General features: G+C 39.9%; 1 protein-coding gene across 1 annotated transcript; it reads left to right on the top strand.

The window, feature by feature from the left end:
• Positions 1-216: 216 nt before the first annotated feature.
• On the top strand, positions 217-23,128 carry ST7L (suppression of tumorigenicity 7 like). Its single transcript, XM_059831248.1, has 17 exons — positions 217-415; positions 1,545-1,627; positions 3,202-3,361; positions 3,898-3,952; positions 4,618-4,733; positions 6,350-6,428; positions 7,248-7,402; positions 7,948-8,045; positions 8,665-8,779; positions 10,581-10,653; positions 11,328-11,430; positions 14,571-14,721; positions 14,864-14,956; positions 17,805-17,944; positions 19,857-19,910; positions 22,775-22,853; positions 23,092-23,128. The coding sequence occupies exons 1-16, from the start codon at positions 217-219 to the stop codon at positions 22,826-22,828; spliced, it is 1,728 nt and encodes a 575-aa protein (XP_059687231.1). The 3' UTR covers positions 22,829-22,853; positions 23,092-23,128.
• Positions 23,129-25,754: the final 2,626 nt, after the last annotated feature.

Below are 25,754 nucleotides of genomic sequence, written 5' to 3'. Positions count from 1 at the left end.
GCGGGCCCGCCTGGGACGGGGAGGGCCGCAGCGGCCGGGCCGGTGACGGGGCCTTCGCGCCTCCCGGGCCGCGGCGTGGGGGGACGCTCGGGCCGCGCCCCGCCGGCGAGGGAGCGGTGATGGCCTCGGGGAGCGGGCTGCCCGCGCTGGCGGAGCCCACCGGGCCCCGCCCCGCCGCACGGACCGCCCCTCTCCCGGCGTCCCCCGGCGGCGGCCATGGCGGACGGCGGCGGGAGCGGCCGGGGGCCGCCGTGCCCAGGGGCGGCCGCGGCGCTGCGGCGCTGGGAGCAGCTGCGGCGGCGGGCGGCGGCGGCGACGCCGTGGGCCCGCGGGCTCCTGGCCGTAGCCGCCGGGCTCGGCCTCTTCTACGTGGTGCTGCGGGTGCCGCTGCGGCTCCGGGACAGCCTGGCGGCCGGTGAGACGCGGCGGGCCGCGCCGGGGGGCTGAGGGCTCGCCGGGGGAAGGCTGCCGCGGCTCGCTCTGGAGGCGGCCGGGCCGGACTTAGGTGGAGGGCTGCGGGGCCGCCGGGCCGGCCAGGGCGGGACAAGGCCGGCCGTCCCGGCAGCCGCCTGCGGGCCGGTCCTGCGTCCCGGGCCTCCCGCAGCGGCACACCGAGCGCATCCCCCCAGCCCCGGGGCTCCCGCTGTGCCGCCGACTCTGGGCCTGGGGACACCCCGGCGTCCGGAGCCGCCCCCGCGGCTGCAGCGCGGGCCTCGGGAGCCCCGCAACGGCGCCGGGGCAGCTGGAAGCATCCGAGGCGGCTCTCCTGGTGCCGCCCGAGCGCTCCCCGCTGCTGCCCGGCCGGTGCCGCGGCGGTGTCCCCGGCCCACACCCTGTCACTTCGCGCCTGCCTGCAGACACCGCTCCCCGCCCCGGGGTGGCTCATCAGGCTGGAGTCCTGACCTGGGGGTGAGCCTGGGGCAGGGGAGCTCGCCGTCTCCCCCAGGCCGGGCCCGGCGCTCCAGCCGGCCTGCCCTTTGCTGCCAAGGCCCTCCCGTGCTCCCTCCCGGCCCGGGCTGGTGGCGGGTGACAAAGCTGGTGTGCAGTTTGGGTCAAAAACACCGTCCGAGTAGCGCTGGAAAACTGCATTCCCTGCCTTGTGCAGGCAAGGAGGAAGGTCTGTGGAAAATGTATGTTCTTAACACTGAGTATAAAGATGCATCAAAACAGTACGTTTCCATTTTAGATTAAAATTAAATAATACATTGAATTGGCTTATTGCGCTCTGCCAGCCATGAAAAGTTAAATTGGCTTGTTGGTGTCTGCCAGCTGTGAGGTGGTTGAAGCTGTAGGCTGCTTTGTCTAAGAACTTACCCTGAACTTTTTAGATTGGGTACATAACCTAATTCACTGTCACAGATGGTTACAAACAGAAAATAATATATGGAAAGGATTCTCTAACAAAGTAACGCTATCTGTAAAGTTACTAGGGCTATGTTGTATTATATATTTGCATAAAATTTCATTCGGCATTGTTTAATAAAAAGCTATTTTGTGTTTTGCAGTTCTGCTTGTTAAGTCTTTGGTTTTGTTTCTCTTAACAGTGACTGTGTTCCTAAGCACTTTGACTCCCAAATTCTACTTTGCCCTTACAGTGACTTCGTCTTTTATATCTGGACTGATATTTGTAAGTAGTCCACTTTTATTTTTTGAAAACAACTTCAGCACCTCTAGGATGCTTTCATTAGGGCCAAATGCAATTGGCTTTTTTTGATCAGACTCTAGAGGGTGCCTTTGTACTAGGAAGGAACTTGGTATTTAGTAGCTTTTTTGATGTATTGTGCGTACTCTTTTGTATATGTGTTGTGCGTTGGGGTGAGTCTAAGGAAAATTACTTGTACCTGTTTTAGAAACTCAGGCTTGTTTTAAGGAGGTAGAGGTCCATATGTATGTATACATATGTGTGTATATAGATAGATGCATTAAAAATGCGAAATGTACATGCAAACTCTGCAGACCTCTCTGTGTAAAGAAAACACTGAGATTTTTATCTCTTTTGAAGTAGGTGGTTAAGCTTCCCACAGTAATTTGTTGGGGGCTTTTGTGCATGTATCATCACGTAACTATCTTAACAGCTTTGGTGTGAAAATGAGCCAGTAATTCATCTCATCTTCGGACGACAGTGTGCACAGACGTGGCTGACTTTGCATGAAATGAGTGGCGCACGCTTGCATGGTCAGTTCTGCTAGCGCAGCTGTTTCTGCAGTGATGATCATCTGACCATGATGCAGACTGTGGCATTACATACAATTCTTTTGGGTTAATGTTTATTTTCAGTATTAAAAGCTAAAGAAAATATCTCTTCTCATCAATTAAACCTATTTAGCAGAATGTGCAAAATCTGTTTCATAAGTGATTTTTTGTAGCCAATATTAAAAAAAGGGTCTTACTTATGTGGTAGAAATAACTTGTTTGCTGTAAGTAACGTTGCTTGGGTTTTGATTGAAGGATTTGAGGAAGGTCATGTAAGGAGATGAATTCTGCTTGTGACAGGTCTTTTCAGTAGGTTTGCTCGTAAGAGAAAAAAGTGGTTATTTGTCAGCCACTATTTATAGTAATGCTTCTTAACAGATAATACAGTTGTCTAAACATCACGTCTTTATGTGTGCTAATGGAGATACTCAGATAAGTTGGTCCAGGGCTGACCGTATGGTGTAGCGCTTGAGGACTTGTGATACACAGGTATTTTTAATAGCTTCAGAGAGAGGTGGTAATATTTTTTGACCCAAAATTTCTGGTAAGTGAACTTGATTGCTGTTAATTCAGCCTTTCCTCTTTGGACTTTTCTGAATGGCAGAACATGTCAGTTTAACTGTCCATTTTGTGCTTTATTATTTTAGGTTATTTATGTAAAATGAAAAAACTACACCTGTCTTGAGGTTCTTGCCTCTATGCATAGCTTCTCTATACAGGCACTTTTCAGAAAGGGTTTAGAAGTTATCCTAATGACTTGGGGAAGGAGGAACATAAGTTTGACTAAAATTTTACTGCTTTTTTTCAGTCTCTTTCATGTTATGTGGGTGATCCTGCATGACAAGACAGGCCAAAACAGATAACTAGTGTTAGTTTGTATGTAGATAAGTTCCATCTATCGTCATTTGCAAGGGGATGTACTAACTGTGAACAACTGGCTCTTCATCTCTGATGTTTATGTTAGGTGTTGCCTAAGGAAATTTCTGGTGCTTTTTTCTCCTGTGACAGGTGTTTGAGTGGTGGCATTTCCGAAAATATGGCACGTCTTTCATTGAGCAGGTGTCTGTGAGTCATTTGAGGCCCCTCATCGGTGGCGTAGAAAACAGCCCTCCAGCACCAGCAGCATTCTCAGCTGGGGAGAATGAGACAAGCAGGCAGAATATGCCAGGTGATTGTTAATGTGTCCCAGCAGTTTTTCTTAAACCTCAAGGTGGCTGGTTCACATGAACTGGCTTTTAAATGGCTTTGACTCTGCATTAGTGCTTGTTAGGACTGGAGAAAGGCCATCTAACAATGCGTTTTATTAATAATGGTAAAAATAAACTAAATAATAATGCATCTTTGATCTAAAACATTCTTTATTAAAAATATGATTTAGAAAATATGTTACACAGTTAGCTAAAACTGTTTCAGTAACATCAGATATTTACTATTCTGAATATGTGCAAGATAAACATTGCATGAGTGTAAATGGCAGTGTTTAATCTTTCACCGTGTGCTTTTGTACCCCAGCAATGTTGGGGAACAAAAATATTTGAGATGGCAGAAGTTTATGAAGGAGATGATCGTATGATCATGCTCAGGTTGTACAAAAATAACATTAAAGCGGCTTTTGAAAGCAAAATTGCATTTGCATTACTGCGTGTTAAAGTCAAGGTGGTATTTCTTGTGCTCTTAATTTAAAAAGTACTTTTTTTTTTTCAGAGTGCAAAGTGTGGCGAAATCCTCTCAATCTTTTCAGAGGGGCAGAGTATAGCAGGTATTAATTATCTTACTTTCCATTGTGTATTTTTAAAATTAATCGGGAGCATACACATGACTTCTTCACAGAGCTTGCTCTAGTAATATGGGGAGACAGGTGAGACTTGCAAGATTATAGGGGTGATTGATGCCAATCTGCTGTTTAAAAGGCACCTATCCAAGCTTTGGCAGTTTGAATGTTAAGAATGCAAATATTACAGTAACAGCGTCAGTTTTTTTGAGTAAAGTAGGAGAAAAATATTCCCAGAATTACTTTCCTCCTCTTGTCAAAAACTCTATGAAAGTAATGGTCTTATAGCTGTTGTTACTTTATTCATAGATTGAGACAGTGATTCTGAATCTAAATTCTCTTTTATTAAACTGATACAGCTGTGTTGTAAGTGTTGTTTCATAAGAAAAGCTGCTTCCTAGGAAGCCAGTTCCCAAGTTGTTTAGAACTTTAGGATCAAAAAGACTTTTTTTTTCCCTCTGCAGAAAGCCTTCTGGCAACCTGTACAGATTATGGAACAGTAGTACTTGAAAACTTGTGGTTAGTAGCTCCAGTCTCTTCTTAATAGAAATTTTCTGCGCTAGCTTCAGTTGTTAGGCACATCAGATATCCCCCTTGGTATCAGCATTACTGTTTACTAGGAGTGCCTCTTACTGAAATTTCTCCCATTAAAGATACATGTGGGTGACTGGGAAGGAGCCTCTTACATACTATGACATGAATTTGTCTGCTCAAGATCATCAAAACTTTTTCACGTGTGATACAGATGCCCTTCGGCCTTCAGACACAGGTACCAATGTCATGCATAAGGTATATAACTGTTGGAGAGTGTAAAGTGGGTATTTTTAATATACTTTAAGGTAGTGCAAGCTATCATGTCAAATATTTTGTGAAATTACAGCCTTTCTGATCTACTAGGGAGATCTAATAGATGTATTTAGTGAAAAGATGTTTTTTTACTTTGTGCTTTCTCTACTGACTTTAATGCTGTCAGGATCTTGATACATTTTAAGATCTCACACTTTTCAAATACTTAACAGCACGGTATTGAAAACCTGGATTGTGTTCTCAACAGCCAAAGACGTGGTCTCATTTAAACCTTAGTAATGAATAGTGCAGTCTACAGAATTTTTATGTTGTGTTCCACATGTTTAGTGCAGAAAAAGTTCTCTACCTGGTTACTGTCAGACTGGGCGCGAACTATTGTCAATTTGTCAAGTTCCGGAAGTGTTACTTGTCAGCTGGCTGTGACATGCTTGATATGAACGATGTGTTTTTGTTTCACAAAATGGAGTGTATTGTCTCGCTTGCTAAGCCAAGACTAATATTTTGTTTCCAAAAGAAAACTCAAACATTTTTCCACCTTATTCTTGCTGGACAGCAGAAGGTTTTGTTCCAAAAGAAACATGTATAGATTCTTCAGTTTTCTTATCGTACTTGAGATAGGCCAGATATGTAACTCCATGAACGTAAGGTTTTGGAGTTCTTGCAGAACTGTATTTAGTGTGAAAGCTATTAGTTCTGCATAGAAAATGGTAGCTCCAAGCATGTTGTTTTTCTTTTGCTAAAAGCTGGTTTTAGTTTGGGATTTCCATTTTTCCCTAATGGAAGCGTAGTGGGGAGGGGTTTAGAGTCACTGCATTGAACTTTTGTTTGCTCCTTATCTGACCATAGTTTTGAATTCAAGTTGTAATTCAAACCACCCTTTTGAATAGATAGATTTCACCTTTTTTAATTGTTTCCTAGAACACTTTCTAATAAGGTGATAAATTATTATAGTACATCTTGGATTGGTGTTGGTGTGTTATGCCACTCGAATGTGCTTTGTAAATTTAAAAAGAAATTGTTTAACCCTTTATGATCTGGTAGTTGTCTAAATACTTAAGTATGAATCTATACCTGTGCAAGACACAGCTTACTCTATCACTGTTTTCTTTGAAGTTCTGTTTGAAAGCTTAAATTAAAATTCTGCGCAGGTCTGTGCAGGAACCTGTGTTTAACAATTGCTCTTGCCAAGCTTTCAACAAGTCTGGGGAAATGTTTCCAAAAATCTGTAGTAATTTAGAAATTGTACATCTGCCTGGTTATGTAAGCTGTCTTTGCTTCTCAGTGTAGGAGTTCATAAATGGTCAGTTAATAATCTTCCTGGTGGTGTTGCTTTCTTAAATTAAATTTGTGGCGTAATGAGAAGTTGCAAGATTCTGCTGCTTGTGGTAGAAACTCATGCTGGAATTAAAACACTTGTTTACTCTTGCCTCTAACAATTATATAGCAAACAGGAATTTGCAGAATGGAAGTGAACGTTACTGTAGAGCTGAGGCATAAGCAGCCAGCGTTGCCTCTGTTGGCTCCCAGGTGTTTCACCAGTGTCTCTCCCTCACCAGCCTTTCAATGTTTTTGCCACAGTTATGCAGAAAGCATGGCGAGAGAGAAACCCTCAAGCCCGGATTAAAGCAGCATATCAAGCTTTGGAGTTAAACAATGAGTAAGTTTGGAGTATAAGTTCAATTGCTGTATTTCTAGTCTGAAAGATTAAGTGGAGTGATACTGAGCACACTATCAGTTTCTTGTTCTAATAATTTACTTTTAGCAAAGTTCTGAATACCTTAAGGGGGACTTCTGTGACTATGAGAATGGCACATGGGGCTATCAGTTGCACCGAAGTATTCTATAAAAAAAAGCTTTTATTCTCCCTTTTTCTTAGGAAAGATTTTTTAAAAATCTTTGTGTCAGTAGCAATAAAAAATGAGAAATCTTATTCAGATGTGGGACAGTCTAAATTGAATATGAGATTGTATGCATTTCAGAGGTGGCATTGTGGTGATACTGTATTTGGAGTTCACAGATGCCACTCCTGTAAGGGATTTAAAAATACTCTTAAAACACAAACCAAAGAATTTCACATGCTTCTGTGATCCGTTTTGTTATGTAGTCTCGTTGTTGTTGTGTAAAATGTCTGCCTCCTGGTTTTAAAAAAGAAAGCAAACCAAACACAGAAAAAACCCCTCTCCAGACAATTACCAGAGCATTTTTAATATTTCAAGGAAAATAATTTTACTTGCTGTTACATTTCTTTCTTTTGTTCTTTCTCCAAATATGTGTGTTTTCTGTAAAATGGGAAAGGTTTCTGTTTTCCTGATACCCATCATTTGAACTCAAGTCAATATTTTGGTACTTTAGCATTGTCGATGCTTAGATATTAAACATAAGTGAAACCTGCTCATTTCTAATGCTTTTAACACTTACTCAAAGAATACTAAACTTTGTCCCTCAGAATAATTAGTGGGTCTTTTCCTTATTACAGTTGTGCCACTGCATATGTCCTCCTGGCTGAGGAAGAAGCAACAACTATTGTAGATGCTGAGAAGTATTTCAAGCAGGCTCTGAAAGCAGGAGAAATGATTTACAGAAAGTCTCAGAACTGCCATTCCCAAAGTCCCCAGCATGAAGCACAGCTGAGTAAGCACTTTTGAATCACATAAACTCTTGTTTTTGTGTGAGCAGAAATGTAAGACTAAAGTTATAATTAGTGATTCTAGTTTGAGTCCCAATTCAGTGAGGCAGTTCCTACTATTTTAGCTATGTTTATGCATGGCGTGCTCTGTAATCGTTTGTACTACCCAAATGAAACTTAGGAAGTGGCAGTCACGCTGTGTATTCATTGTAGGTTGTCTTCTGAGGCTCGGTACATTATTGTTTTGGGAAGTTGGATAGGTAGAGCAGACTAATGAAGCGATTAGTGTGTGTCAGTAGCACCTTCGTTTATTCCACCCAACGTTTTGGAAAAAAACAGAATTTTATTGTCATTTAACCTAGTTAAAGGTTACTGGCATTGGTCTGGATGGGCTTTGGTTGGGACAGCAGTAGTAATTATTTTATCCTTTTACACGTGGTTAGGAAAAAGGTTGTAGGGTTTTTGGTGGGTTGTTTTTTTTTTTTTTGAAAGAGGGAAGGAGAGGTCAAGATTGAAACTGATAGACTAATTTTTTTGTCTGTGTAATTAGGAAGAGACACCAATGTATTGGTGTATGTGAAAAGGAGGCTAGCTATGTGTGCAAGAAAACTTGGAAGAATACGAGAAGCAGTAAAAATGATGAGAGATGTAAGTAAAAACAAAAAGTGAGTAACTGTCGTTTTCAGTCACATTGTCCAAATTGATGGTTTAAAGTTCCTTTCTAGGCATCGTAATGAATCTAACTGAATTATTTTCCAATGAGATTTGCACATCATGATTCATGATTTTTTGACAACAGTTTTTTTGGTTCCTACATGGAGGTTTTAAATTTTTATGTTATATAATGTCATATGTTCACAGTTCTGTTGTCCAGTTTGCTTCATGCTTGACTCAGTGACTAACTTGTCAAAGTAGCCATCATCATAATTTTTCTTTCGCTTGCCCAAGGTGTATCATAAGTTCTTTTTTCATAGGAAAATACTACTCACCAAACCAACTCACTGTAGGAGTTGTGCAAATTTGGGCTGAGAGCGTGTTGTAATGAACACCAGTATACTTATTTTCCAGTAGGTGAATATAGGAAAAAAGTAAGGTAGAAATGATGCGATTCTTTTCTTTTCATGCTGCTTCTGTGCCAGTTTCTAACACTGTGAAAGAACAGAACGTTGAAAAAGCTTAAATTACTGTACTGATTTCTCTTAAGTATTTCAGGGATTCAAGTGCAATTCTATATATGCTTAATTTATTTCTCTTTACTGATTTGCAGCTGATGAAAGAGTTTCCACTTCTCAGCATGCTGAATATTCATGAAAACCTCCTGGAGGCACTACTGGAATTACAGGCTTATGCAGATGTCCAGGCAGTTTTAGCGAAGTATGATGGTAAGTGATGCCTATTGGGAAGTATTGGTGTTTTCATATAAGAGTATGGGTGAGGTGGGCAAGGTGTGCCTGTCCGAAAGCGATGTCTAGCCATGATCTCAGCTAGCTGACTAGATTCCCTTGATCGGCAACAAAAGGTGCTTCCAGAGTGAAATCAAGTTTTTTCTTTTGAATGATGAGGTCAAATTTAGGCAAGCTAAATTGCATACAAATTACTTTTTATGTTTTTAAGTTTCTTCTAATCTGTAAAGAAATCTTGGAGCTGACTCTGCTTCAATTCAAGGATTATTTTAATTTTTTAATCTCTTCTACATCCCTAGTTTTGCCTAATTTCATCAGCCTTTTTCAGTCAGCACATAGCCCTGTAAGTAATTGATGTAAATAAGCTGGAAAAGGTAGTTTTACCTTCTGTCATCTTCCAGGCTTGGCCTCATGATTCTGTAATACTGAGGTTGCTCGCCAGAGATTAGCAACGTGCAAGCACACTGCTTGACGGAGATTAGTGGTATGCAAGCTTTGGTCCATTAAATGGCGGTAGTTTGCTTTCACTTTCCATCTCAACTAACACGTTTCAGGTGTTGTGCGAGTCTTGATAAAGGTTAATAAAACATATACTTACTTTCTTATTGTCCTCAGAGTTTTGCCACCTAGATAATGCCCACATCATTAGTGTACAAAGTGCTGCTGTCAAAGCTGTCCCTTAAATCACCTTCAGAATGGAGGGACATAGAAGCAGTATTTTATGGCAATCGTTCCCTGCCCTTGAGAAGTCGGTATGTTCTCTCTTGTGTCTCTGTTCTTTATTGCTTCAGGGAATTGAAAGTATGATATTCTTGCCCAAATCCTGTGCCCCTTGTGTGTGGCCACCCTAGCGGCCTCCCGTTACTTGACTGCCCATGTTCTTCTGTGTGGATTCTTACTAACTTAATAAAACCATTTGCTTTTTTCCTGGTGCTTCTTTATGTTAACATCAGGAATTGTGACACTTTCGTAAGAAAGAGTTGCTGATTTTTTTCTTATCATCTGGAAAAATGAGTATGAGCTTCAAACTCTCTGTAGCGCCCCTGTGTTTTGCTTGACACGACAGCCAGACTTCTAGTAAGTGATGGACAAGCCCAGGATGGGATTTACAAAAAAAGCAAGAGCCATCTGACTATACACAACATGGTACTTGGGAATTAGACCCCAGACTTTGTCTGCTTTTAAAGTAAACTTGTACTGTGGAGTGCTAACCTTCTAATCTGTAATTGTCAGCTCAAACTTGGCCTCAGATATTCTACAAAACCTACAACTAATAGAATTTTTCCCCGTGGAACTGGAAGAGAACGGAAAGTGCATTTTCGTTAAAATTGTCTACTTGTCTGTAACGTAATTTTTTTGGTCAGCTTCTTGTCAGTCTCTCAGTATTATGTAAAACTCTGTGTTAACGTACAGTTTGAAAATTAGGTAAAGATTAGAAGCTTATTTTAAACCTTTGTGGGTTAATACAGGAAAAGTACAGTGTTCTTCAGTGTGTATTTATATATGCATTTCTCTTTGAATTAAGTTTCAGTGTCTTGGTATGTTTAGAAGAAAAAATTACTCTTTACCACCTAACTACAACTCTGAGTTTTTAATCTGAGACTGGTGACCAGAAAGAAGACTGTGCAAAGAAATTCAAAGTTTCTAATCATAGCTGAAAATTTCCAGATGTTACATGCATTGTCTGCCCAAGTAAAAATCTTTAAGCTCAAAGGATGTGGGTTTAAAATGTTTGTCTTGCCTTAGAATGTTACAGCTTAATTATTTTATTTTATCATAGATATCAGTCTTCCAAAATCAGCAGCAATATGTTACACAGCAGCCCTGTTAAAAGCCAGAGCTGTTTCAGAAAGGTAAGCGAGCACATCTGTGAAAACAATGGTTTGTTGCTTATCTTGGGTTATGCTGTAAAGTATGAAGGAAAAACTTCTAAATCCCAAAATGTAGCAGTTAAATTTTTAAGAGCAAGTTAAATGTATTTATATGTACATTTATATATGTGTGTGTGTAGTTAAATGTAATTTAAAGTTTCTTTTAAGCATTCATAAACTTCATACAGGTGAAGATGTTTTTCAAGAGCCCATGTACGCACATGTGCTCTTGTATAAATTTTGTTTTCAGTGTTTTGCTTGTGATGTTCAGCAGTTCTTTGTTTTGTGGATTGGGTGCAGGATATTTGTGGTATTTTATGCTGGCGTTTCACTTTCATTATGGTCTATTTGCACAGCTGATTTTAGCTTTACCTCTGAGTAGGTGATGTTGTAACAATCTTATGAAAGACTGGGCACTCAATTACCTTACGTGATTGACACGAAGTTTCAAAACGTTAAACATGACTTTGTCATATGGGCATGGATGACAGTCAAGATACCTAAATTAACATGAACATTTGTCTCCTAGAAGGGTTTGTTTATCTTTCTTGATAAATCAGTCAATTTTTAATGAACTCCAAGCTTACAATGCAAATAAACACCTGGTTAGCATTTATTATTTATTACTTTTGTTCAGTGTGGGTTTTTCCCTTCAGGTTCTCCCCAGAAACTGCTTCCAAAAGAGGGCTTAGTACAGCAGAAATTAATGCCGTGGAAGCAATTCACAGAGCTGTGGAATTTAACCCTCATGTTCCAAAGGTAAGAGTATTTTCTTTCCTATTGGACCGCTTTTTATTGTCTTCTGAAAGAAGTCGTCTTATGTTATCATCTTGTTACTTGAGCCTTTGTAGCCCCATGTTTTCTTGAAGGTGGTTGTAACTCCAGCCATTGAGTTGTTAAACACACTAATATTAGTATCATAAATGTTTGGTGGCCAGAATTAGTTGTTTGCAAGAGGTGATGTTTAAACTGTATTTTTTACAAAAAATTTAATCTCAAAATTTTGTAAGTCATTGGAAAATCCAGTAATGTATTAATGAAGGCCCTTTGTTAGGTAAGGGTAAGCATTAATAAATATAAATTTAGATATTTAAAATCCCTGAAGCCAAATTAAGTTCTCCAAACAGTAACCACTCATAGTATTTCAAAATACCTTTTTCTGCTGTGCTTCCAAGGATGGCTCCAGAACTCGGGTTATAGAAAGATCTACAGTCACTTATTTTCTTCGTCCACATGTAAACAAGATTAAGAGTCAGTATTGCTACAGGCTGTAATTTAATGTCTGGCATTACTTGAAGTGGCCAAGATATGGATGCCACTGAGCATTGGTTGAAAATAAAAATCTTACATTGCTTTTTACTGTACTAGTATTGGTGATGCATTCAGTTTGAAACCTTGAATGCAGAAGGTTGGCTTAGTCCTGGACCTAATCCTCTGCAAATGATCATGGAGTCCGAATGACTATTGCTGTGAAGGCTCGAATTATCCAGCCGCTCTATTCTGTCTGCCTGTCCAATCTAATAGAATGTGCACTGAGAAAGCTAATTGCTGGGAGAAATTGCTGCTTGTTTGCATGACTGATCAAGAGCGTAGCAAGTTCATTTCAGACAGTCTCAGACAGATTTTTCTTTAGCCTCTGCCTTTAGGGGAAGAAGATTATAACGCATTATCTTTATCTAAAAGTTCTTTTATTTTCTATATCCTCCAGTTGTTTCAGGAGCCTCATGTACCTTTTTAAAGAAGTTAGATATCATTTCAAACAGGCTGTTTGCAAAATATGTTCCATAGTGCTACAGACAATCACGGAAACTGATTCCGGGTTTCAGTAATTTGATCTTCTCTTCTAATTGTATACCTATCTGTTTGTCTCCATTTTTTTCTTTTTTAAATTACAATACTGCCAACACCAATTTATTAGATGGCAGGGCAGAATTTTATTGGTGCTGGCTATCTAGAGCTCTGAAATCCTCATAGTCAAAGCAAACAAGTGAAGAAACAATTCAAGTAGTTTGCCCAGTGGGTTACAGTGGACTAGTGGTGAAGAAAATCTGTTTTTTTTTAATTTGCAGTCTGTTCTGTCCCATGGACTAAAAATAAATTAGTATGTAAAGTAGAAATCCCTTTGTTCTTGCATCTGATGAAAGTAGTTGTCTTTGCACATAATGTTTTGCATAAGGAAAATAAAATAATGTTTGTTTCTCTTTGTTCCAAGTTATGCTTTTATAAGGATGGGTCTTGTTTGGAAAGTGAGGAAGGCATTTTACGGTGCTGGAAAACTGGTACTCTTGAGCCATTTCAAATTAGAGATCTGTAACTGCATTTTGATAATGTACGAAACAATCTTTTCCAGTCATCTTCTGAATATCTTACAAATTTTTATTGTATAGAAAGACTTTCTTAGATCTGCAAAACCCAAGATATTTTCAGTACTGATACGTTGCCTGTTTTATAGTTAAACATGGACATGAAAACCTGCCAGACTGTAGAATTTTTGGTTTATGTGGTAACATGGGCGCAGAGACAGCCAAGGTCTGGAGTTCAGTATTGGCATGTTGTGGCAATACTTGCAGTGGGACTTCATCACCAGTACTCCGTCGATATTCCCTTCCTCTCTGCGCAGTTAGTACAATGGAAAAGTGGGCACTGCGGAGAGCATGAGGAGTCAGGTCAAGGGTCAGATATTTGAGACCATTTTCCCACAGCAGCCCTGTGTGAGTGATCCTTTACTGTGTTAAAAAAAAAAAAATTAAAAAAAAAAAAAAATTGAAGAGGATTAGAGGGGATTAGCAAGAATATTACCCTCCGGAGTGTAGGCCCAAGGCACTAAGAGAAGAACCTAGCCAGGCAGTAAATGTGCTTTATTTGGCCGGGGCACAACCCTTCCTACATTCCTTCAAGAATCTGAATGGGAAAAGTTAAGTCCTCAAACTGGATTAGTAAATAATCTCATAGTTTGTGGCATCTGCTGAAATAAATCGGCGAGTTAGCTGCATTCTTACACTTTGGGAGACAGTCAAAGGAATTGCCAGCTACATTGATCAAAGATGTGGATTAACTTTGGCTGTTATTGAATGAGACACTATGTGCTAGGAGAGAACAACTCACAGGTAAATACTAGAGTAGAAAATGTCATTTCATTCTTGTAAAAATTACTCATCTGTTTTCAAAAGCGAAGTTAAAATGACTGCCTGTCTTTTTTTAATGTACCATCAGAAAACAAAATTGCATGTCCTGTGTTTCAAGGGAAATGGAAAATGATTAATCCTTGTGTTCTTTGACCCTTTTGTACATCAGATATTCTGCTGATGTAGGGAGAAGGCTGAAATTGAAAAAAACCCTGAAATCAGAGATACTTTGTGGTAGTCCAGCAAAACCACATTAGAACAAGATTTGCCTGGGTTTGGTTTATTATTCTTCCTTTGGTTAGCATACTGACACTTTCTGGTTTGCTACTCATACTTGAGAGCTAACAAGTACTTAGCCTCCTACGTTGAAACTTTCAGTGATTAAATGATGAGCAAAAATACTGTTGGGTTTTTTCTTAATTAGCCTAAACTTGTAGCTCACTGGTATTGTACCTGCGGCATTATGCTTTATGTATATTCCACAATAATTTATTTTTATTTTGCCTTACTGAAGATGCATTTTTTCCCTGATATTTTGTGTGTGAAAACCCCAATTTAAGAGTCTTACACATGGATGTGTGTTTTGCTGCTTTTCACTTCCCATGCGAGTGCAGGCTGTATGCAGTGTGTCAGGATTGGGCTGTTTCTTCAACAGGTAGAAGTTGGACCCTGGGTGATATGCTCAGTTATGCCTCAAATGATCATTTATGTTTGACAATTAAAGATTTTGGAATATTCCATGTAACCAAGTGTGCTTTCCATTTTTGCTTTCAGTATTTACTAGAAATGAAAAGCTTAGTGCTACCTCCAGAGCATATTCTGAAACGAGGGGACAGTGAGGCAGTAGCATACGCTTTTTTTCACCTCCAGCACTGGAAGAGGATAGAAGGGGCTCTAAATCTGCTACACTGTACATGGGAAGGCAGTAAGTATCTCCTTGTTTTATTTTTTCTGTACAGTAGACTAATCTCTCTGCCTTTATTCACCTCAAACATGATTGGTTCTCTTTGTGAGAAGCTGGTCGCTTGGTTTAGATACAGATCTAATGTCACTCGCTCTTTTTTCAGCATTTAGGATGATCCCATACCCGTTAGAGAAAGGTCATCTTTTCTATCCCTATCCCAGTTGCACAGAAACAGCAGACAGAGAACTGTTGCCAAGTAAGTGGTTTCTAAGCAGTAATGATAATAAAACATAAGCTAAGGACACGTTCAGTTTGTGGTATTCTGTATTTACCTTACTGTGATTTTTTTTTTTTAGTTTGAGCTTCCTGTGAAGGGATTCAGCTATTTGTTGATGTCCCTCCCAAACGATCCTGAAGTACTTGGCATGTGTGTGTGGTAAATGTTAGCTTGATTCTGTAATAACACAAGTCCTTCAAAGATGAAGTCTGTGTGTGGTACATTCAGACTAAGTTTGGCCAACTTTGAGGACAACAAAATGGACCAGTTCTTTAAATTACTTTTAAAAGAAGTCATGGATTTGACTACTGTTGTAGAGGAGCTGTTTCCTTTTAGCAAGGAATAAATGCATGGTTCCAGTCCTGCATTCGGGTATCTAGCAGAACCTGTCTGTGATCTTAGAGAGAATCCTTGGTTAATTTATAGCTTACTAGAATGTGTATTGCTTTCTGTCGTTACTTCATTGGTACATATTCATCTGCTGGACAGTGTGCTTCCTGGAAGTTTTTATCTGTGTAGGTATTCTTACGGATTTATCCTAACACTTGTCACTGAAAAGTAGGTCTTATCCAGCTGGCCATTACTTCAAGATTACTTTATGCAATTATGTGCCTACATGTTTTTTTCTTTAGGTAAGGCAAACAAATTAAACCACTGGGGCCCATGCTCATCATATTTAGGAAAATAGCATTAATTTAGATTAGAATTGGACTGTTAATTGTACATTTTAATAGAATTCCTTTGGGGGTGAACTTCTACATCATGAAGAAACGCAAGTCCCAAGGTACTGGAAAGGGCTACTGCAAAAGCACCATCAGACCCACTGAGACCACAGCTGTGGAAAGGAAAACTACACAATACGTGTTTCTATTTAAAAGCCTGAAGTTATATTTAAAATGTGTAATTTAAATTTGCCCCCAGACTGCTTTAAATTACTCATTTCTCACTTATGCAGGATATTGCACAAGGAATTCCTTGGTTAGTGACTAACCCTAAATTGTAGACTTCCCAGCATAATTAAACACCAACACATGCAGATATTTCAACACGATCACTCACGCATTCCTGTTATGTTTTAAATATAAAACTACCCATAAATAAAATCATCTTAACACTTTTATTGCAGTACTTCCTCAAGAAATCTTGACACTTAATTTTTTTAAAATTTATCTATTTAAAATAATGTTGGCCAAATTAAATGATTCAAAAAATACTGTTTTGGTCTGATTAGTAACAATTCTCAAATGGCTGTGAATGTATAGAATTATCTTTAGTTGTACTTACCTATTTTGGGTTTTATTTCAATTTCCCAATGCAGGAAAAAGTAGTGCAAAAATAATCCTACCCTTTTTTTTTTTACACTTTTCTAACTTACATTGAGACCTTTCCTAAAATATATTGCTCTATGTTTTAAAAATCAGGTGAGTTTCTACATAGTATGAGAGCATAACAGTGTTCCATAGTAGACGGGTGGTTTCTTGGGTTGCTCAGTAAAGAGGAGTGTGTTGCTATCATATATATCATGGCCTAGCAGGGCTGGCTGCATGTTAAGAAGGTGAGCTGATAATCTGTGGGATGACATTAAACATCTCTGGTGGGTGTTAAACATGGAACTCCAAATGCTCTACCTAGTTGTGCTCCAAAATCATATACTTAAAAGCCAAACAAAACCCAAGCACTTTGCTATTAATGAGTTGCAACAGCACAAAACACTTTTGCTGGGCTTGCTCTTATAATGGTATCTTTCTTTGCGCCAACATTCAGAAACAGTAACTGAGAGGGTAAAGTGCTTTTTTCCTCCTCAGACTTCAGTTTACTGCTTATTAAAAGCCCAAAAGTACAAGTACAAGATGGAAAACAAATACAATAAAAATGAAAACAATTATATTTTCTTGTTTTCCAAAAAGGCTTACTTAAATTTTGATGCTTTTGTTAGATTTTAAAAACAGCTTGTCAAGAAGTGTGCAGACCTTTCATAATTACTTATGTCTTTGGAAACAATTTTTTTCTTCATTGAAAACCCCTTTAAAATCATTGGATAAAAGTTGGAGCTGCAGGTATTCAGAGCCAGTAAGTAACTGCAAATTCGCCAAACAGGTCCTCAGCTAGTGACCAGTAGTAGTGTCTTGAGTGCTGAAAGCTCCATATGCCAGCCCTTAGCCTGTCTAATCACCTTCTTTTGATTTTGTTACCATAGATTGGAAATTGCAAGGAGCTGCTATGTTCAGAATTTATAACCTAGTCCTGGTACCGTTTTCTTTGAGGTCTACTCTGTCAGCTGCTCTGAAAAATTTACTGTAGCCTACCAACTAGAAATCTTTGAAAACTATTAAGGAGCTACCTTGCATGTATATATAACATGATGGTTGTTTTGTACTTGTTGAGCTTCTTATAGGATGGGGAGATGTGCTGTTCTCTTCCGGTAACAGGATTAATGCTTCAGAGGGTTGAAAACACCTGAATTGTTTAAATTTGCCTAGGTAATTTTGACAGCTTGTGAATTTTACAGTTCCCTCTGTCCTGTTAAACAAGTAGGTACCAAAAACTAAGCCTGATGAAATGCTTCAAAAATAAAGGTCATGCAAGTGAAAAAGAAGATTGGGAAGAGAAAGATGTAATGACTATTAATAATGAAGACAAGCATTTAATGTAGGGGAAAAATTTTTGAGAAGTTTAGGTACTGAGACCTAACATGTGCTGCACAATAGTCTTGCGTCCACGGTTAGTCCTTCTGAAAGTCTAGAACTGAGTTACAAGGCTGGTTAAATAATTCTGTGAACTGTCCTCAGTTATCAAATGTCAATATTCTTCGTTTTTTTCCTTTCAGCATTTCACGAAGTCTCCGTTTACCCACAGAAGGAACTTCCTTTTTTCATCCATTTCACAGCAGGTCTATGTTCCTTTTCGGCAATGCTTGCTCTCCTCACGCACCAGTTCCCTGAGCTGACAGTCATTTTTGCTAAAGCTGTAAGTATTGTCTCTATCATGAAGCTTGCTTAGGTAACTTGTGGGATCTTTGGGAGTTTTGAGGTCCATGGTGAAGTAGGCTCTAGTCAGTCTCATGCCTGTGGGGCATGAATTATTTTATCTCCTTTTGTAAGAATCTAGTTAGTGACAGACACTTGTTGAAATTTGGGCAAAATGTCTATTTTGACGAGAAGGTGAACTGTTACTCTAACATACCATGGCTTTAATTTGCACTCTTATGGTGAGACAACAGCATTGCAGCACCAGAGAAATTTTGCCACAGAGCACTGTGGTGAGTATGGACTTCATTCTCATAGAAATGGAAGACTGCAGTGTGAGAGCCTTAAAAAATAAACTTGTTGGCTGGAGATCTTGAGAAGTCAGTAAAAGGCAGGCTGGACTGCAGGAAAAACAGGTCTCTTGCTGAGCATTGGAAACTAGTAGCATGATGTGAACGGAACGGATGAGAACAGAGGTAAAGTAACTGTTAACTTCCAAGCCAGGTTCAGAAGCTAGTTAGCTGTCACGTACCTTTTGGGAAACTAAACCAATGGTTTTATATTTCATCTGGTTCCAGTTACTAGATGGACAATGTGTTCAGTGACCACAGTTCCATCATTTGAGTACCTGTTCAAGGGTAGAAATTGGACCTGACAATGGGAAATAGGCTTTTAGCTAGTTATGTTTCTTATCTGTGCTGCTTTAAATATGTCTGCTGTTGAGCCATTTGTCCTTACGGGTGACTTCTGTGCCCTTCTGTCTCCTTTCTCCCTCTCTCTGCCCTGTTCTTTTTAGGGTTTCTTTTCCTTGCTTATCTGTTAACATTGCTGCTGGCTGTAACCTCGTTGTCTTTCCCTGGACTCTGAAAGCTGTGCTGTCTTACTTTGACACAGGGAGAAACTGCACAGGCAGCTTCCCCTCCCCATTTCTCAAACTAAGCCATGCAGTATAGTTGGCCTTTATTGAACTGCAGATCTCGTGCATTAGAGCAGAGTGACAAATAAAGAGCTCTGAACTCTCAATGAATCATTTATTCTAGCTTTACTAGTCAAAATAGAGGGTGGAAGGCATTATGCTTTCTTGCTGTTTTAATGCAGCAGGTAATAGAGACCCAGGAGGTAAGCCTTTTTTCTTAAGAATACTTTGTTCCTAAAGGTGTTGGCTTTGCTAGCAATTCTAGTCTACAGTGTCCAAGTCATGCAGGTCTGAGAGTGGGGCCTCATTTCCACACAGTTCTGTTGATCTTTATGTTGGAAAATGTAGTCGGACATGCCAGTGACAAATTTCAGTGCAGCTCATAATTGGCTGGGTTCATAGTAACTAGGGTCTAACTATCTGCTTGATTAATTCTGTAAGGACTGCATTAGCAAAGTTGTATGATTTCCAAAGAGATACAGGGTCAAATGTTATGCTAACAAAGAATTGCTTGGTGAAGTTCTCTCTGCTGGGTTTCTTGAACCAAAAAAAGACTTTGTACGAGTTGGCTTTGCATAATGGCATTTTGAATGTCAAGTGGCATGTCCAAATGTGGGGAAAAAACTCCCAGGGTTTGGTCATTTGGCAGTGTGTTTATTTCACTTATTTTCTGTAGGAAAGGATAGATAGTGTCTATTCAGCTGAAAAGATGATGAAGCAGCACGCATATCGTTGCATCGTTCCACCAACCCAAGTCACAGTGGTAGCAGGCACAGACAAAGGGGTTCTTGCCGCTCACTGTGCTAGTTTAATACCAGCAAAAGTGGAAACTGTATATTGAGATAAACGGACAAGAAGTGAATTCTGTATTAATCTCTTGAGATTGACAGCTGAGAAGGAAGTACCATCTTCCAGTATTCTGCTATTTTAGATGGAATTAATGTTAACTCCCAGTCATACTCTAATGACTAATATTCTTCCTTATTTTAATTATTAGATTATTGTACTCTTGATCCCATTCCTGATGTTTTCAGAAGCATTCAGAAAACTTGTAAGAAAAAATGATATTCAATATCAAACTGACACTTCCGATTTTATTCATAGATTGCTTCGGTATTTTAACTATAGATAATGCTGTGATGGCTGCTAACACTTTATAAAGCATTATCTCTTGTGTTCTGGAGGTAGCATCTAGTTGACTTTTCATACCAAAAATGGAAGTTTACCTTCTGTTTAATGACACCTGCCTCTCCACCCAAGAATACTGTAATAAAACAATTAATTATTTGCTGTATCTATTGTTATATCTGCAGGTAATTCCAGTGCTTTAAGCTTTCTAAATGGAAATCTTTTTTCCTGTGTATTTCATTATGTCAATTATTTTTTCATGATACTGTGTTTTAACTTATTAAATACAGTAATTTGAGATAATAAAGTTCTAGATACCTGGAGTGCTTTGGCCTTAGCAAAAAAGCGAAACAAAATATATTTCCAACAAACTGTTGAATTGTTGAATTTCCAACAAATCTAGAAGACAGTTTTAGGAATGACCATTGGATAGTATTGTGCATATGGAATTTTTCACTGTAAATCTCTAAGTGACTTAAATATGACTCCTTAGATTACATTTCAGTTGCTTCTTAACTGTTGTTTCAAGCAATTGAATCTATAGCAAACTGCATGCCTCTAAAGGGTTTTAAGAAGTTGAATACCTTTCTATTGACTTGAAAAGTCTGAGTTTACATATTTTCATTTGTTAGTGCTTGAGTTTGTTTCCTCCACAATAAATCACAGGGTGAACCTTGGCAAATTGCTAAAAATATTCCAAGTGGCCAAAAATCACAATGAAGCACTTACTAGTTCCAATGTATACAGCGTAATACACCATCAGCAGAGACTTGAACACTGGCACCGGCTGTGAGTCGGCTCCCTCTGGAACGGGAGGCCGTCCTGCCTCCACGCTCCCTGGCCCTGGGACCAGGCGCCAGAGGGATTTTCGTTGTGTCTTGCACAGGTGGAAGGGTTTGCAGGCACTGAGGACTGGTACTGGCAGAAGCACTTAGCATTTATGGATCCAGTTAGAGTCAACTGTGGCTTACTAGTTCTCTTGCAGCTCGGACTTTTAATATTTGACGAAGGGAAGACGTACCGTGTGAGTCAGTGCCGGTGGCGACAGTGGAATAGGCAGCAGTAGAGAGTTCTGTTGCTAAGAACTCAGCTTTGCTGTTGGTTTCAGCTAGATTTCTGATCTTTTGGAGAATCACTCTGTTCTTGATCATCAGAGACAGCTCTGTTTCTTAAGTAGTTGCTGTTCAGAAGTTTCTCAATAAGTGACAGAAGGGAGGAGGTACGCAAAAGGGATGGCAATAATCTATAAGATTCACTGAGCAAGCTGAAAAGTACTCTGTTACATGAAACAGCTTCTGTTGAAACTGCAGACAAAAGGGTCTGATTATTTTTCCATTCACTATGAATTTTTATTTTTCAATAATTACGTAGGTGGAGAATTGGCTAGCCATGTATCATCTTGCAAAAGTGATGTTGCACAATTCCTTCTGTGATATCTTATGAGGACACTGAGAAGTCTGCCTTCAGGAAAACTAGAGATGCAGAGTGACGGCAGGCACTGTAAATAGTCTTCCCAGAAGTTCCTGAAAACAACTAACATGCCTACCTTCCAAGGAAATCAATCCCATTTTTTAAGTCTGAAACTTATGCTACTGGAATAGACCAGTATCAGTTAATGTTAAAGTATTGAAAAAATATTGCAGCAGTGTTCCTGCTGAATCCTATTGAAAACAAGTTCCTTGTTCAGAGAATTGGACAAAATCCTAAGACAGTCCATGTTCCAGAGTGTTTTGGTATGGATTGCTTGATATTTTCATAACAAAGAAAGAAGTCATGGGACTTAAAAATTGGCTAATTTTTATGATTGCAAGATTAGGAGAAAACATTTCTCATTCTGGTTGTTCCGTAGCTCCCTGTTAGAGGATTCCTTGCCATTTTGCTGATAACAGCCATCTAGAGACAGAAAATAGGACTAAACAGAGCCCCGTCTGGCAAGTCCTGCTTTCTGTGACACTCTGCTTTACTTTCTGAACAAATCCCCCTACCACTTTCCCCAAAGCTCATTAAGTGAGACTGGAGAATTAACTTTTTAGCCAGCTGCTGAACTTTTCATATTTATAAACACTTGAGTCTTTTGCTTATCTAAGAGAAAATGTGTATAGTTGGGAGATGTGCACTTCCCTGCCAATGTGTAATGAGTGGTTCTACACTTCATAGAAAAAAAGCCTGAAGTTTCCTGTCACAGCTGAGTGTCGATGCCAAGGGCAAAGGTTTCTTGCCTTGCTAATCTACATCTTAACTCATGCACTTAATGTGAAGGTGCCACACGCAAACAGGCAGGAAAGAAGCTAGCTGCAATGAAAAGCTCCTGCGCTGCTGTGAATGTTATGTTTTTAAAAGCCTTTTTAATGTAATATTTGAGGTTATGATAGAAGCCAGGAGGGCCAAAGTAAAACCCTCAAAGTAAATGAGTCCTGTCATTGCTGCCTCATGAAAAGAGGGTTTGTATGAGGATAACACGAGTCCCAGTAGAATACTTGGGGGATGGGTTGAGAAGGTGCAGGGGAGTTTGCACCATTTGTTTTAGCCTAATCTTTATTTCTGGAACTGTTTAGATGGCATCTAGAATATGGATCCTGTCTGCAGGCACGGATCGGTCTTGGTGGATGGTCTGTTCAGTTTTCACACGTTTGAGTTGATGACCTATAAATAATCCATGCCTGAATACATGAGAAAATACACTACCCTCCTCCCCAGTCTGTTCAACACTGAAGGCGCAGTGCTCAGGGCAGCTGGAAGAGTTGTAGCACAGAGAACGTTGTCCTAACCCCTCCTGCTTCTGCCTAGGTGCTGCGGGTGCTGTGGCCTGTGAGTGCTCCCAGCGTTCTGGCCTCCAGCTGAGTGGACCATGCTGGGGATGCAGGAGGTGAGTGGACAAGGCTGGAGCAGTGGCTTCCATAGGGTTTTTCCTTTTTTTGTGTGTGGCTTGGCTAATACTTGATGTTTACTACAAGCTTATTTCATGGCATCAGCATTGAGGGGATTGTAGCTCTGCTGCCTTGAAGGAAAGATACAGGGTGGTTTTTTGTTCATACTTTGAGTCTGCAAAAGGACACTGATTTTGAAACTGAGCTAATTTTTTGTTCTTGTCCTGTTTCTTCCAGTGCTTTGGGACTCTTTCACCCTTCAGCTTCATTATGGAAAACATGAAGGTCCTCCTGCTGCCCAGTCTCTGGCATCAGCGACTCCAGTGTGACTGGAGTGTGCTTTCCACGATGGTTCGGATTCGTTGTTCTCACAAGCTTCACCCCCGGTGGGGTGACCCCTAGACGTGGGGTGGGGCAAGGAAGAAAGCTGTGCTATTCAAACTGGTATCTTTGACAGGCTTCCGTGTTGGTAGTGGTGCTTAACACACAAATTTCTTCTTTGGCCTTAGTTTGTAATAATCTACGAAAATAGTTTTTGTTGAGCAATACCTTACTGCTCTCTTAATCATTTGTACAACTGGAAGTTAATACTTCCTCTGTAAGAAAGGAGAGGACACAAACTGAGCAGATGTTTGGACCATTGACACTTCCTTCTCAGCTGCAGATGCACCAGATAATTGGCTTAGATTTAATTTTATAAGCCTTTTTCCAAATATTTGTTAACAGCAAAGTATGGTTCTGCTTTCTTGATTAAAAGGTTGCTTCTTAACACATTGAATTTGTTGACTTCCTAAGCGTCTGTTTAACATAGTCTGCAAACAGATTTGTTTCTTCTGTATCCTATAAGCTTGCGTTACGCAAGGAAATTGTAGTATAAACTCCTCTACTTCATATTAATACTTCTTTAGATTTAATTGTGCATCTTTTGTCTTTCAAACCACTTTGCCTTGAAGAACAGGATGGTTTCTGAAACTGCCAAGAGTGGTTGTGGTATCTGCATGGGAGTCTTTTTGGGAGACGTGAACTTTCAAGTGTTAGTCCAAAGTACTGTCATTGTTGATATCAAGACTTGAAGAGAACTGAGATGTGGAGCGCTCTTCAAAGGAATTGCTTCATGTACGGACTAGACACAAGGCTTTGTTTACTGCAAAGGTGAAAAGATGGCTGTGGCAGCCAAGTGGTTTGGGGTAATTGGTGTGACCTCCATATCCACTTCCCCCCATTAGAGAAAAAGCCGACTTTTTCACATTCGGGTCTGCTGCTCAGCATTGAGGAAGCAGTGATGTTAGCCAAGGCTTCTTAAAAGTGGAAATGATAAAAATAGCACAGGCTTGGGGATAAATGCTAATTCTGAGCACATGAAAAGTTGTCCATCATCTTATATTTTACAGATAAACACATATACTTACCCGTAATAACTAGGGAGATTTTACATGTTTAATCTTCACTGATCTTTGTGAAGGATTGATGTAAGCCATGATGTTGATGGCTTCTTTCAAAGGGGGTGTAAATTAGTTACTGAGTCATGGATGGAAGCTTACTGTAGCCTACTCTATTCTCTGAAAGAATACCTAAATCAATCAATTACAGGTCAATTTGAATTGACCTATAATCTATCTTGATGCAGAAGACTGAGAATGATTTTTTCTTTTTTTTCCAAATCTTTCTTTACCTTGTACACAAAGTACTATGAAGCAGACAGTCACTTGTGCATCTTACGTAAGTGTAGCTTACTGGTAACTGTGGCTGAGAGGAAACACACATGTTTAGGTAGGAATGCCATTGTTACTCTCCACTGTGTATTTCTGTTGACTGGGCTTTAATCCAAGTTCAGTACCTGAATTCACTGAGGAGTCAAGAGGGCAGCCCTACAGAAAGGTACTACCAAATTTTTTTGAGTTGTCTAACTACTACTAAGTAATTTTCTCAACTTTCTTTCCAGCTGAATGTACACCATTGGGGCTGTTCCTTACTGTGGAATCATTGTGATTAATAGATATGTTGTGTTCATGTAATTTCACTTCTTGGTCCGCAGGGGCCCATAAGGTAACCAACCTAATGCTTTTTAAAGTTGAACATTTTCCAGCATTTGTGTGGGGTTATAAATGAAGCACTGCCTCCCATGTATCATCCCAAGAGCTGCTTTCTTTCACTGTCCTCCCCTGACATAACAGTAACAGAAAGGGGATGGGCTTACGCTGAAAGTATAGCTGGCAACAGGCTATGTAATGAAAATCTTCCTGTCTCTCTAGAAGTGCCAGTAATTCTTGAGGAAGGAGGAGCTCTGTGTATGATTTCCTAGCAGGATTGTGCATGCTTTATAGGAACATTCCCTTGCCACTTAGGAGCCGGGACTTGCCAACTGATCCATACCATAGCAATACCATATCAGTCCGCATGCAGTGAAGTTGCATGTGTGTGTATATATATATATAAAAGTGACAATTATGACTCAGCGCAGATAAGCATTGATTGTTGTCATTTCCCTGAAATGTGCGCTGGGGTCACCTTACAGCCATTGGGATGGCAAAAGCCCTTCCACGAGGCTGTATGTGATGTTAGTAGACTTCTCAAATTTTCATTTCATTCCAAGTAGCCAGTGGGTGTCAAGGAACTTGAAAATCAGCATTTATTTACATACCTGATGGTAATATGTGTATTTGTAAAACAGGGTAATTATAGTCTCTTCGACTCATTCAGGCAGGATTTGAGTTTGGGGTGGGTTTTGTTTGTTGGGTTATTTTGTTGCTCGCAGTGTCTCACCATGTCATGACAGATGAGTTTTTGGTCAGAATGGCCAGGCAGCGGAATGCTGCATTTCTTCCTGCCAACCTCTTACTTTTCCAGAAGTAATCTCCAATAAGGACAGGAAGGGAAGGAAAGAGGGAAGTGTTATCGCA

The sequence above is a fragment of the Gavia stellata genome, chromosome 30 (assembly GCF_030936135.1).
Source record: "Gavia stellata isolate bGavSte3 chromosome 30, bGavSte3.hap2, whole genome shotgun sequence".
In the NCBI taxonomy this organism is placed as follows: Eukaryota; Metazoa; Chordata; class Aves; order Gaviiformes; family Gaviidae; genus Gavia; species Gavia stellata.
This window is presented reverse-complemented; position numbering and strand designations above follow the sequence as displayed.